The 14,973-nt window shown below is 38.6% G+C and overlaps 1 protein-coding gene across 1 annotated transcript in view; it reads left to right on the top strand.

Annotated features, from left to right (window-relative positions):
- drg2 (developmentally regulated GTP binding protein 2) overlaps nt 1-8,736 on the top strand; it is a 34,038-nt gene extending 25,302 nt beyond the window's left edge. The window contains exons 10-13 of the mRNA XM_048552655.2: nt 1,550-1,638; nt 1,720-1,778; nt 6,453-6,506; nt 6,618-8,736. Of these exons, the coding sequence (XP_048408612.1) occupies nt 1,550-1,638; nt 1,720-1,778; nt 6,453-6,506; nt 6,618-6,704 (289 nt within the window). The 3' untranslated portion in view covers nt 6,705-8,736. The remainder of the gene's footprint in view (nt 1-1,549; nt 1,639-1,719; nt 1,779-6,452; nt 6,507-6,617) is intronic.
- The last annotated feature ends 6,237 nt before the right edge of the window (nt 8,737-14,973 follow it).

Here is a 14,973-nt window from a genome sequence, read left to right as displayed (position 1 = left end):
GGAGGATCATCAGAGACATCTCCAATCCTGTCCTCATATAAGATATTCAATGATGTGCATTCGATGATCACAGTTACCAGCAGAAAATCTTGATATTTAACTTGGTTTAAAAGAAAACAAAAAATGGAAATTAGAATACTGGCAACATTGTAATCTCCCTTTTGGAATCCTGAGAGTGGGATGGAGTATTCAAGTGGCAAATGACTGGAAGCTCAGCATCACAAGTGGAAGCAGAATAGGAATGTTCACTGTTCAGTAAAGTGAGCACACAATCGCTTCTATCTGACAAACAAGAAACTGCATTGTAGGCAATACATTAAGTCAGATGAAGTACAACTTGTCACGTTACACCTGGAAGAATTAGTTCAGTCCCTAGAAAGAGGTGGAAGGGAGGTGATGCATCTTTCCTATGTTTCATATGCAAGTGCTGATGGATGAAAAGCGGTATTAGGACTGCTGGACGTATGAGCCAGAGCCACACAGGGAATGATCCTTTCAGAATACAAGGAGAGGATACATGTTTTGTGGTAGGTTTGTGATATAGAAGTGACAGATGAAGATCAGTTGAGTTGTTAGCCATTGAATGTTGATACTGTTTTTAAAGTTATTTTACAATGGTTGACATTTGAAAACAGAGTGCCAACAACTAATCCTAGGATCCTTTCTGTGTTCCCCAGCTAATTCATTGCATTGATTTGTACACAAGGGATTTGGGGGTCTAGTTACAGAAATTGCTAAATGCTTATGAATAGGAAGACAAATTAAAATGGATAACGGAATATTGGCTTTCATAACATGGGGACTGTGATGCAAAAGAGTAATGATTGTGCTACAGATGTACAGATCACACTGCAATGCTCCAGAACTCCAGAGAATGGAAGAGGAACACCTGCACAAAGTATTTACTGTCATTGGATACCCAAGAAGTTTTGTCCATCGATGCTTACAAAACAATCAACAGTCAGAGGACACAATACAACAAAAGGCATTAGTAGCTCTACCCTACATCAAAAATGTATCGGAAATGACAGCCAAACTCCTTAGTCTTACTCATTCAAAGAGTAGTGGAAATTTGGAGACCTCTCCCAAAAATAGTTGTCAAGGCTAAGGTCATTTAAACTCGGGCATACAGATTCTATTAAGCAACGTTATTAAGGACTAGGGAAATAGAGTAGATGGATCAAGATACAGATGTAGATCAGCTCTGATCTGATTGAACAGTTTTGAGGCTGTAAATGGCCTCTTCATGATCCAGTGTTCAATACTTTTGGCTGTTATGAAATACTTATAATGTGGAATTTCACATTTCTACATATGTGGCTTCCCAATGATATAACACTTAAAATGTCTTTACTGGATTCTCTCGTTCTGACTTGCAGTTCTGGATGTTGCTGAGAGGTTTTGCATGTAGTTGCTTTCAGTGTCTCAGTCAGTTTGAAGATGAGAAATGAAAGTTCACAAAGTGGTCCAAATGGAAGTGTTTCTCCTTTACAATTCATGAGCTTGCCAGGATGCATATCATTTATTTCTACTGTGTCTGTCTCTCTAGCTGTGAAATGAAGCTGAATTTGGACTGCCTGCTTGATACGCTGTGGGACTACCTTGCACTAATCTGCATCTACACAAAAAAGAGAGGAGGTAAGAGAAGATTTGACAGAGTTACTTGTGTTGTAAAATTGTGTGCACATTTCAAACATTGTGAAATTTTGTTTTGAACAGAAAGACCAGATTTTTCAGGCGCTATAATTATGAGAAGATCAGCTTCGGTTGAACATGTGGTAAGATGAAGCATCTTTCTGGTAAATCTTCTCTTTGATTCAAGTTATAGCAATCTTCTGTCATTCTGCTTAAAGCCAACTAACTTAGCATAAATCACAAATTGAGTTTGTGATCATTGTGGTCAGTGAATGAGCCTGTCACTGTCATTACCCACTTGGCACCTTGTCTTCATAACCACTTTCTCAATCTATCCTGCTGTCTTCAACAATTTGTGCATATGTTGCCCAAGATATTCTGTTTTATTTTGTCTCTTCTTGCTTTCCCTACCACAATGTATCACTTTACACTTTTTTGAATTCAATTTCATCTACATGTCTCCACCCATTCCACCTGTCTGTCTCTCTGCCTTCTTGAAGTCTGTCTTTGTCCTCACCATAGTTTGGAATATTTCCAAATTTTGTCATCTAGAAGTTTTGAAATTATGTGCTGCACTCCCAAGCCAAGGTCAGATGATTGTGTAAAAAGGAAAAATGTAGTGTAAACTAGATTACCTTAGAATTATAAATTAGTGTTCGTCCCAGATCAGAACTGTTGGGATAAAACAGTGAAGAGAAACAAATGTATGACAGCTTGAGGAACAGTTCCTAAATGTTGATGTAACAAGTGACTTAAATAAAGCTAGGTATTAGATACAGAGACGCTGATATGAGTATTATGCACTTGTGTTTTGGGTATTATATAAGCTGCTTTGTTTCTTTACAGTTTATAAAGGAAGGTTGTGGGATTAATGGTATTATACTTTTACTGTTTAACAATCCTTGAATTTGTGCCATAAGTAGATAATATGAAATATTCCAAACTGTCTTCATTTCATTTGTTAATAAATTTCCATTTTGTTGTTAAAGCAAAATCTACAGCATTCATGCTTATGTTCCAGCATTTTGTTAAAATCAAAAAAAATAAAAATACGACTTATCAGGCCAGGTTTGTCTGAATTTTGATTTATCCAGTAATGACATCAGCTGGGATCATAACAATGTAAATTTGTCCAGTACGAAAAATGCCTATTCAGCCCCATTTTCTCTTCACAGATGGAAGCCTAGTACTCGATTGGTACATTAGCCCTGCTGTCTTTCTTCATGCATGATTGGACCATCCTCTCCTTACAACCTTTTTTCCTATTTCTATGCCTAGTGAAGGCTTTTAGATTTCCTTTTAGGTTAGATGGCAGTCTCAGCTTTTTTATTTCTTCTTTCACTTCGCTTATGAACTTTCTCATGGTTAACACAAATTATCAATTTGACATTTTTCAAATGCTTCCTTTTCCTCCTCCATATTCTTCCCTGTTTTGTCACCCAGACATCTCTGCATTTGCTATGCTATTCGTCCTCCTCGTGTGCATGTTCCTCGAAACTTTCTTTACTCGAAAAGCAATCCATATTCTGTTAGTTTTGGCTGCTAATCTACTGAATCCAATTTTCCTAGTCCAGATCTGCTCCCACCCATCTGAAATTCTGTCTCCTCCAATGAAGTATTGCCTCTCCAGATTGGTCCATTTTCAGGAATTAACCTAAAACTAGGATGTTATGATCACTTTCCCTAAGTGTTGCTCTACTGACAGTTGACCCACTTGCAGTTGTAGAATCATAGAAATCTCCAGCACAGAAACAGACCCTTCAGTTCAACTCATCCATGCCAACTAGATATCCAAAAAAATCTTGTCCTATTTGCCGGCATTTGGCCCTTATCCCTCTAAATCCTTCCTATTCATATATCCATCCACATGCCTTTTAAATGTTGCAATTGTACCATCCTCCACTGCCTTCTCTGGAAGCTGTTGCCATACACACAGCACCCTCTGCATGAAAAAGTTGTCCCTTAGGGCCCTTTTAAATCTTTGCCCTCAACGTAAACCTATGCTGTCTAGTTTTGGACTCCCACCCCAGGGAACAAACCATGCCTAATTACCCTTTCCATGCCTGTCATGATTTAATAAACCTTTATAAGATCACCCCTCAGCCTCCAACGTGCCAGGGAAAACAGAGAGGATTGCTTTTCGGATTGGAGGTCTGTGACCAGCGGTACGCCACTTGACCCAATTTATTCCTCAGCCCAGAAATACTTATGTAATCATTGGATCGCCAAAATACTGATTAAAAAATTATTCTTGAACACATTTCAGTGAACTCTTCGTCCTTTCTTCCCTTTTCATTATTAGAATCTCAGTCTACATTTGGAAAATTAAAGTCCCTCGTTATCACCAATCTATAGTTTGCACACTACTGTTTATCAGTAATGGCTACATTTGGAAGCATTCTTGCCTCTGCATGATCACAATCCAAATTCAAGTCCCATTCCATGATTTGAATACAGATATCAAAATTGACTCCTCTATTCCAATACTGAGGACATACTGCACTATTAGAGGTGCCATCTTTTCGGTGAGACTTTAAACCAAAGTCCACATGTCCTCAAATCGATGTAAAAGATTCCATGGCATTATTAAAGAGTAGTGGAGAAATCCCTAATGTCTTGGCAAATGTTTGTTTCCCAATGAATATTACAAAAATACAGATTTATGTTGTCATTATCACATTGCAGTTTTTAAAAGATTGCTATCTACAAATTGCTTCCATATTTCCTACATCACTTCAAACATTTTTCATTGGGTGTAAAGAGCTTTAAAGTATCCATTGGATACAAAGGCTTATATGAATGCAAGTCTTGGTTTCTCTGTAACTTCCTGCAAATATGTACCATTGTATCTTTTTTATTTGGGGGCCTATCAATTTAGTTAGTGCTTTGAAGTCTAATGCATGCCTGAAAACTACTAACTACCTGTATTGTTTGTTCTTTTTTTCCTTCAATCTCTGTATAATATTCCTCCTCCTTGTGCGAGGAACGCAAAACACTAAAGCAATCTAGTGGTTGGAACTGCAAATTATGCCACCATTGTTTCTGACTACCGTACACTGTGTTTTGTCCTGTTTTGCAACTTTTGTCTCCTTACCTCATGCATCCTTTATCACTACCACAACATTTAAAACCTCTGAGAATTACTATTATAATCTTTCTCTCAACTTTCAAAAATCATGTAGCTCTGGCCAGCTCAACAAAGCTGGAAATTTTCTGTCGCTCTTTTACCTGGACTGTTCCTGAGCTAGTCTGCCTTAAACTGTTCTCATTTGGCAGTCTACCTCACTGATGTGAATGATCACTGGACCATTAATCCATATTGCAGAGTGAAAAGTTTGTCATCGATGTTAGGATCAAAAAAGAAGTTACTCCCTCAAATCTAACACAGTTATAAGTATCTGAAAGGTCTTAATTCCTGCACCCAAATGCTATTGGATTCTTTTGTTCTATTTCCGGTGTTTGATGTTTGCTTTGGCCTGAGTATTCCTTTGTTCAAGTACTAAGTTGTTCTGTGATAGCTGCTCCCCATTAGTCACCATTGGTCACTAGTCAGTGTGAGCACATAGATGCTGTGGCAGGATAGATTTATAATTCATTAGATGCCATGTTTGAATCATCTACCCACATTCAATTTTCAGGCTTACTAATGGAAAACGGTAATTCAAATGAAACTCTAGTAAAGTGATAGTTTTGATTTCAAATGTGAATATTTCTTCATAAGTTGCAGTTAATTGCAGAAATTCTTATTATCATTCTTTCTCTCTATAACTTCCTCAGTCATCAGCATTTTTTTTCTGGTAAGCTGTTGTGGCCTCTATAATTTGAAATCAGTGTTAATTTCACATTCCCAAAATTAGATTTTGTTGCAGTTACAAAACAATATTTTCAAAAAGATGGAAACTAGTGTGATCTGTAACTTGGAAGCTGCTAGCAGTTGCCCTCCAAATGGCATCACTTTAACAGCAACTCCAAGTAGCCGGAAGTATGTACTTGTCAGAAAATGTCCCTATGTATACTGTTTGAATGGAAACCTTAAAGGGACAAGGCCAATTTAGTTGCTTACTGCAACAGCTGTGCTATAAAATGGAATACAATTGAAGAGAAAGAAATGGGAAAAGAAAGATTTCCAGGCCCTTAGAAAGTCCAAAGTGCTCCATCATAACTAATTTGTTGATAGTTTAGATGCATCATTGCCATTCAGTGGAAGGGGAAATTTGATACATAATTATGACACACAAGTGCTGCTGTATTCTTATGACTTTTGGCGAGAGTTAAGTCATTCAGGTATATATTTATGAAGCATGTAAGGAGGCTTCAGTAGCTAAGTTTTGTTCGTGACAGTCTTGTTTTCCACTTTAGACAATGATTATAAATATTAAAACAGTCTGATTTTCTATCTCACTTCCAAAACAAAATCTGAAACCTTGGGTATTTACAAACAGAATGAAACCAAGAGATTTCATAGTTTAAAAACATAAGAATTCTTATTATACAAGAGTCAAACAAAGCAAACACTAAATATCTTTGCTGACAATCAATGATTGTACAACTAAGAATAGCCATAATTGTAAATTATACATTCGTCAGCAGATATAATCAAGATAAATCGTATGACTTGACTTCGTTAAGAAGTAACCCCCCCCCCCCCCGCCCTTTTCATAGAATCCTAGAATCTCTGCAGTGTGAAAGCAGGCCATTCGGCCATCGAGTCCTCACCGACCCTCTGAAGATCCAGATGAATCAGCAATAGGCTTAACCTGTTACATACCTAGCAGCATGCAAGATTTTAAATGTACTTTCTTACCTTCCTGTTACAGTGCCATCGAATTCATCGCACTTTAGCAAGCCAGTTCAAATATGCACTTGTATGGGTGAGCATTTTAATATCCTGCATTGAATTGAAAATTTACAGTATTTTGAGATTTGTTCACTTCTGAAATAAATTTTTCACTAATGAAGAATATCCTTTCTGTCAATTCTAGGGAACAAGTACAAAGTATAGTCCTCAACGAGTGGGGCTGACTCACATAATGGAACATGAAGACGTAATCCAAATTGTCAAGAAGTAAATAGTGATCAATGTTGCACAATGAGCTGCAGTATATCACCAACCTTCCCTTTTGCTTGCACAACAGGCAATATGAAAATGGACTACTTAAAAATTGTAATGAAAACATTGTGTTAAACTGTCAACAGAAATGGTTTGCTCTGGCAGCCCTTTCTTATCAGATATACATGGATTCCGGTATTCTAACAATTGACTGTTAAAACGAAAGCATGTGCAGGCTGTAAAGGCCTATACTAGACTTCATGGCCCGTACTCAAATTGTAGCACCCCTTTACTTGCAACCTCTATCAGTTTATAACTGTAGTACTTCTGTATTGCAGAAGACTCTTGACAGTATTTCCATTTTTAATCTACTGGCTTTCCAAACAATTTTGCTTCCTTATAGAACTGCAAAAATATCCAACTAATGTGCGAACTACAATAATTCAAATTTTTATATGTTCTAATGAAGGTGAGATCCAGTTGTTTGGGCAACAGCTTTAATCAGGTGCTTTAGTTAATTTGGTATTCTCTTTCCTCATAATTACAGATCAGAGCTTGCATCTTCCTATACCAATACACAAAACAAAAAAGCATTTGTACAGTTGGTTCCTTTTTTGTTTTTTTTCCTATTCCCCCCCCCCCCATAGTTTATATAAAAAGAGGTATAATCCTTAATTTTCTTTTTTCCTGTAAGTTGTTGACACTGGCACTTTGATACTTAAGACATTCATTGTGAGATGAGGGAGTGAATATCAGCGTGATGTTCAAACAATGGAGGATTTCATTGCCAAGTCTATACCATAATCCTTGCAAGAGAAAAAGCTGCACTTTTCCAGGAAATCTCTGGATAATAAGCAATGTGGTTTGCCTGCCACTCAGTTGGTGCCCTGGCATCAATTTAAAAGCTGCATGAGCTTGACAGCTGGCCAAAGGAGAAAAAATAAGAGCTGTGCACAGAGTTTTTGGTTCTTTCTATCACAGCTTTTCTTTTGAATGGCATCACTATAAGTGCACGACAGCATTTGATACTAAATAGGTCGATTAAACTTATGGTTCTCTTAATTATTTGGTAAGTTTGAAAACTTTCTAATTCGGTATGGATCACTGGAGTAGCAATATATTGGGCTTGCTGTAGAACTTGGAGAATTCTATTGTCAGAAGGTTGTTGTCGCATTCACAAATATCCAGAAAATTGATGATCCACATTTTGAAGAAAAACTAATAGAAATAAATGTGTTCACCAGAGAGAAGAATGAGAAGAGATTTTACGCAAATCAGAAGCATAAATAATGTTGATGTGAGTTGGATATTTAACATTGACTTTGAATAAACAACCACAGGACTTCTGTTCAGAATCAGCATACCCAAAGTATGTTTTAAGCAGTTGAGTTGATCATCTTGCAAAAACAAATGAATAAATTTTGTTAGGAATGAGATGAAGTATTAAAGGTTTGGCGATGTAAGTAAACCAGAATGTTACAAAGTTGGAATTGCTTGTTTCTGTGATTAAAAGGTAGACTGTCAATTTGGTCATCTCAAAGTAGTATCCTTTGTTGTTTTGTTTGTTAAATTATGAAAATTGTGTTTATCTGTAAACTGGTTTGTGAAATAGGCTGCGGTACATTGTGAGGCACTCCAAACAGAAGATAAACTTGAAGTCTTCTGCTACAGCTACGAATATTGAGGGGGTCATCTGATGGGAATGTTCGAGATTGCAAATATCATTGAGAAATGTTTTTTACATACCTACAGTACCTTTTATGATACATGTCAGATTGCTTCATAGTCATTGAAAGCTTTTAGATGTTTAGTCACTGCTGTAGTTCAGGAAAATGTGCACATTTAAATTTTATTTGTGCACATCAACAGAACAAATGAGCAGGTAATCTATATTTTCAATATTGTTTGGTTGAGCTATGAATACAGCTCGCTAGGTAACTGAAAATGTTAGTTTCTCTCAGTCATTCTTCTCTTATCCAAATTGAATTGTTTTTTTTATGGTTTTATTTAGGCGAGGCTTTGGTCCAAAGGTATATTAGTGGACAGTTTGTTCTGTTAACCACAAGCATGAAATTGAAATTGACCACCATTCATCATTCATTGCAAAATATATTATTGAAATGCACACTCGTCTGTTTGACACTTCTGTTTGGAAATTGGAAACTGGGTTCAACTCTGTAAATCTTCATATATGGGATGCACATGACGTGCACCCCAGAAATTGGAAGAAGTCAGAAAAAGGAGACAGTTTGATTATAATTCTACAAGGCATCTTTAACTCCAAATTAGTACAACAGTTGGGGTACAATGAATGAATCTGGTAATTGTATACCTATTTAGCTGAATCTTTGTTGTGCCTACATGCTTAGAATCGAGAAATGGAATTTGAAAAAGAGAAACATGGAAATGTCTGAGACAGTTGAAGTTGACAAAAATTGATTTTTTTATTGAAGGCATATCAAGCTTACGAAAGATCATTAGTTTGTATGTGTATTTATCTTGAACATTCGCGTCATCTGCATTCATTTTATATGTGGATGTTCATGGTGTATTTTCGCCAGCTAAGTTTTGGAATGACTGAAATGATCTTTTTGGCCCTTCTACAACTCAATTTTGCTTGCAAACCCACTCATTTCTGGCAACTATTTCAGTTTGAAAAGGTATGATAAGTTGTGCACCCTGTTTTGATCTGAAGATGTCCTTTCAGTGCCAGACCTCCTGCACTACATTGATCAACTGCTTCCTCCTGTGTAAAATTGACCACCTCCCCTGTACCTCACCCTATTTTCTACTAAGTTCCAACTCCATCTTTGTTTATTCCAGTATGCCTTGTTGGCCTCGCATTTTCCATTTCAGATCATCAGAAACTCTGCCACCTGTCGTGAGAGGAAGAGCTGAGAAATAGTGCTGGGAAAATTGTTGGGATTGTAGGCCAATAAATCCCCAAGGCCTGATAACCCAGAGTATTTAAGGAAGTAGCTCTGGAAATAGTGGATGAATCGGTGGCCATCTTCCAGGATTCTGTAGATTCTGGAATAATCCCTGCAGATTGGAGAGTGGCTAATGTCACTCCAGTATTCAAAAAGGCAGGTAAAGAGAAAAGAGGGAATTATCGGCCAGTGAACCTAACATCTGTAGTGGGGAATATTGTCAAATTTGTTGTCAAGGATTTTATAGCAGAGCATTTAGAAAGCAGTGGCTGGATCAGGCAGAGTAACCGTGGATTTATGAAGGGGTAATCATGTGACAAATCTGTTGGAATGCTTTGAAGATGTAACTAGTATTGAACTAGTAGAATGGCTAGTTGATGTACTATATTTGGACTTTCAGAAAGTGTTTAATGAAGTCCCACGTAATAGATTAATGTGCAAGATTAAAGTTCATGGGATTGGGAGAAGTGTATTGAGATGCATGGGAAACTGGTTGGCAGAGAGGAAACGGTAGGAATGAATGGGTCTTCTTCAAATTAGCATCCAGTGGGGTACCACAGGGATCGGTGTTGGGACCCCACCTATTCACAATATATATTAATGAATATAAACAATTCAGATGAGGGAACAAAATGGAACGTTTCCAAGTTGCAGATGATGTGAAGTTGTTTGGGAGGATGAACTGTGATGAGGATGCAGAGATCCTTTAGCATGATCTCGATAGGTTGGGTGCATGGGCAAATCAATGGCAGATGCAGTATAATTTGGATAAATGTGAGTTATTCACTTCAGAAGCAAAAACAAGAAGGCAGATTACTACCTGAGTGACTGTAAATTAGGAGGAGGCATGTGCCGTGAGACTTAGGCGTCCTTGTGCACCAGTTGCTGATGATAAGTATGCAGGTGGAGCAGGCAGTAAAGAAGGCACGTGGTACATTGGCCTTTATTGCAAAAGGTTTGAGTACAGGAGCAGGGATGCTTTGTTGCAGTTGTTACAGGGTCTTGGTAAGACCTCACCTTGAATATAGTGTGCAATTTTGATGTCCTTTTTTGAGGGAGTACAACGAACGTTTACCAGGCTGATTCCAGGGATGGTGGGTCTGATACGTGAGGAAGGATTGACTAGGTTGGGATTGTTTTCACTAGAGTTCAGATGAATGACAGGGGAATTTCAAAGAGATTTATAAAATTCTAACAGGACTGGACAGGGTAGATGCAGGGAGGAAGTTCCCGATGGTGGGTGTGTACAGAACCAGGGGTCACAGTATGATGAAGCCGGCTAGACAATTTCGGACGGAGATGAGACATTTCTTCACCTAAAGAGTGATGAGCCTGTGAAATTCATTACCACAGGAAGTAGTTGATGCCAAAACACTACATGTATTCAAGAGGTGACTAGATATAGTCTCGGGGCAATTGGGATCAAAGGTTATGGGGAGAAAGCAGGATTAGGTTATTGAGTTGGACGATTGGCCATGATTGTGAAGAATGGAGGAGCTGACTCGAAGGATGGAATGGTGGCTTTGTGCTCCTATTTTTTTTCAAGTACTCAATCCTGCTCACACTTTCCTGGCTTCCATTTATTCTATCTCTTAATGGTTCTTAAGTTTTCATTTGTGGTTAGCACTGCAGCCTCACAGCGCCAGGGACCCAGGTTCGATTCCAGCCTCGGCTAACTGTCTGTGCAGAGTTTGCACGTTATCCCTGTGTCTGTGTGGGTTTCCTCCGGGTGCTCCAGTTTCCTCCCACAGTCCAAAGATGTGCAGGCTAGGTGGATTGGCCATGCTAAATTGCCCGTAATGTTCAGGGGGGTGTGGGTTACAGGGGGATGGATCTGGGTGGGATCCTCCACGGGGCGGTGTGGACTTGTTGGGCCAAAGGGCCTGTTTCCACACTGGAGGGAATCTAGTCTAATTAAACATTTTCATAATGTTGCTTATCTGTATATTGTCATTTAGCCTCCCAACCACCATCCCCTTTCTCTCTCTCTCTAGGTCTATGTCTCTGCCTGTCTCTCTCAAATACGCACACACACAAAGTACAAAAAAATGCTTTGAAAATGTATATAAACTGAAACCCTTTAGGGTTCACTGACATACCATCATCAGCTGTTTTGTCTCTCTACAGATATTGCCACATTTGCTGAATATTTCCAGCATTTCTTGTTTTTATTTCTCAATTTTCAGTATCTGTGGTATTTTGCTCATAAGACCATAAGACATAGGAGTGGAAGCAAGGCCATTCAGCCCATCAAGTCCACTCAGCCATTTAAATCATGGCTGATGGGCATTTCAACTCCACTTCCCTGCACTCTCCCCGTAGCCCTTGATTCCTTCGGAGATCAAGAATTTGTCGATCTCTGCCTTGAAGGCATCCAATGTCCCAGCCTCCACTGCAGTCCGTGGCAATGAATTCCACAAGTCCATCACTGGCTGAAGAAATGTCGTCTCATTTCAGTTTTAAATTTACCCCCTCTAATTTTAAGGCTGTGCCCATGGGTCCTAGTCTCCCTGCCTAACGGAAACAACTTCCTGGCGTCCACCCCTTCTAAGCCATACATTATCTTGTAAGTTTCTATTAGATCTCCCCTCAACCTTCTAAACTCTAATGAGTACAATCCCAGGATCCTTAGCCATTCATCATACATTAAGCCTACCATTCCAGGGATCATCCTTGTGAATCTCCGCTGGACACACTCCAGGGCTAGTTTGTCCTTCCTCATGTCAAATATGTAATTCCCTGAACCTGAGTGCAAATGAAAACAATAAAAAAGAGGCCCTCAGCATTTTGGGTTTTAACAACAAATAGAGTATAAAAGGAAAAAGATGATATATTTGCAAAAAGCAGCAGTCAAACCTTTGTCATTGTATGTACAAAACTGCACATAAAAACTAAGTACGTTAAATCCATAGAAAACAAACTCTGGAGTCAGCAAGGTAATATCAGGGATGAGGAGATGTCGTGAACAGAAGGAACTCCAGACACAAACTATTTCCACAGGAGCACAGAAATCTTAGAAAACATAAAACCTTTTACATTATAAAAGATCTTGTTGGTTTGGTTTATATTTACTATAGTTGGGTGTAAGTGATAGGGGACTCCTCAGCTTAAAAATAGTGTGATTTAATGAGAAATTTCCTTGTACAAAATGAAGCATGAATTATTTTGAGGCAATATTTTAACTTTTAAGAAAGCAGACAACTGTCTAAAGAGGAAAGAGACAGCTTTGAGAAGAGAGTGGTCCAAAATCTCATAGAAATCATTTATCTGGTTGGGAATGCATGGAAACTGGCTGCAGAGGGTGTCAAGTCAAAAGAAAGTGAGACTTCTGAATATGCCGGTGTGATTTTGATGGCTTTTGATCTCCAGCTTTAAAGAATTATTTGCATTAAAGAAAAGCTTGTGATACACAAGTTTTATTTTTAATTCAATGAGATTTGTGTTATAGAGATAGTGGGAACTGCAGATGCTGGAGAATCCGAGATAACAAAGTGTGGAGCTGGATGAACACAGCAGGCTAAGCAGCATCTTAGGAACACAATTAGTTTTAAAATACAAGATGTTGTACTGTGTGTCCATTGCAAAACTGTCAAAAAGCAAGAATATTTCTTAAGTTATGAGTGTATTGAGAATCAAACCTGCAGTTATTCTGCAACGAGTTATTAATTTTGCTACTTCTAAGAAGTAGACTCAACAACCTTGCTTAGATGCAGTAGTATTCTCAAATTAATTTGATAGCTTACCCATTGGTTTACTGGATAGTGGTGCCATCCAAAACTATGAAGATGACCTATAAATTCTTAAAATGAATTAGCTTTATTGTCACGTGTAATCAAATGAGTGCAGTGAAAAGTTTATGTTGCCACTTACAGTGTCATCTTAGATACAGAGTACCTAGGTACAATCCTTTGTTATAGAATAGAGAAATTAAGAGAAACAGAAGTTACATTACAGCTATACACAGTATTACCATAGATCAGACAAACAAGAAGCAAATTTAAAAGGTAAACATCACAGCTTCTCGCCAAGGCCTGTCTGCACATGGTCTGACTGCGGGTTGCCACCGTGCTCCACACTGGGCTGCTAGTGGCTGGCATCCTGGCTCTGGTGACCCTGTGCTGGCCTCTAGTATCCCCACTTCGAGCCACTGATTGCCCACCCCGCTTTGGAGGCCAGGTGTTTGAGACCGAGAGAGAGAAGAAAAGAACAAGAACAGGCAGAGTGGAGGAGCTCCAGCTGGAGCAGCCTATTCTGCTGCCATCTTATTGGAAATCAAAAAAAGCAGGACACCTAGGAATCTGCAACATCCAAGGCAATATAAGTTGACATCATTACTGCTACAACTTCAAAGCTGGGTGCAGTTTTGTAAAATGTGCCAGATTGTGGGAAAACCACAACCTGTTATCAAACTGCAATTCTAATTCGCATGCTAATTTTTGTGGAATCGTATGGTAGGCCGTATGGAACCTTTGAAGTTGACACAGAGTGGTTGGGGAGAAGCTTTTCGCTTGTGATAGGATAGAGATCAAGAGGACACAGATTTTCAAGTAATTTGGAAAAGAAGCAAAGCATTATGAGATAAAGCATTTCATGCCATTGTTAACGTCAGGTTTCCAGCATCTGCAGTATTTTTCTTTCACGTGAGTGCTCATTTGGAGAGCCGGTGCAGACTTAATGGGCTGAATGATAGTCTATTGCAATGTAATTATTCTGTGATACAGCCGGCTAACAGGGAAAGAGGGGTCTTTCTCAGCTGATTACACCAAATCAAAACAGGTTTTCAAGTCATAGCAGTTTAGTTATGAAGAGGTCTTTGGTGCAGTGTGGTAACCCTGCTGTTGGAAGGGCCAGGCTGTTCAATGCATGGTGGAAAGAGGGCATTATTGGGAAGAGAAAATGCTGAATGATGGGAAGGGTGTTTTCACACTGCTGAGTGAGTGCATGAAGAGAGGGAAGAGACACTCTCTGACTGGCAGGGAGTTGTGGAGAAGAACGTGTATGTCTTTGTGTACAGTGGAGATATAGCAAGCAGTGTGAGGTGCTTCACTGAGTAAACCTGACCTATGAGTATATTAAATAATACTTTTACAAAGTATTTTGAAAACATACTTTCACAAATGCTGCATTACTATTATAATTTGATCTATCATACATGATCTCTACTTTTTTTTATATTGCTGTTTTAGTTTTCCTGGCAACTGGGTTCACATTAATTTTCAAGAGACTTAGCGAATGTGGATGTCAGTAGCATGTCATCATTAGTCGCCTGTAAAACAATTTGAGGTACTGCCATCATCCTTTTCTTTGCTTCATATATACTTAATGCAGGAAGGCCATATTCTGTTGTTAACATTGACA

This window comes from Stegostoma tigrinum, chromosome 23 (genome assembly GCF_030684315.1).
Source record: "Stegostoma tigrinum isolate sSteTig4 chromosome 23, sSteTig4.hap1, whole genome shotgun sequence".
Classification (NCBI taxonomy): Eukaryota; Metazoa; Chordata; class Chondrichthyes; order Orectolobiformes; family Stegostomatidae; genus Stegostoma; species Stegostoma tigrinum.
The sequence above is the reverse complement of the archived record's forward strand: the minus strand, read 5'-3'. Positions and strand labels throughout refer to the sequence as shown.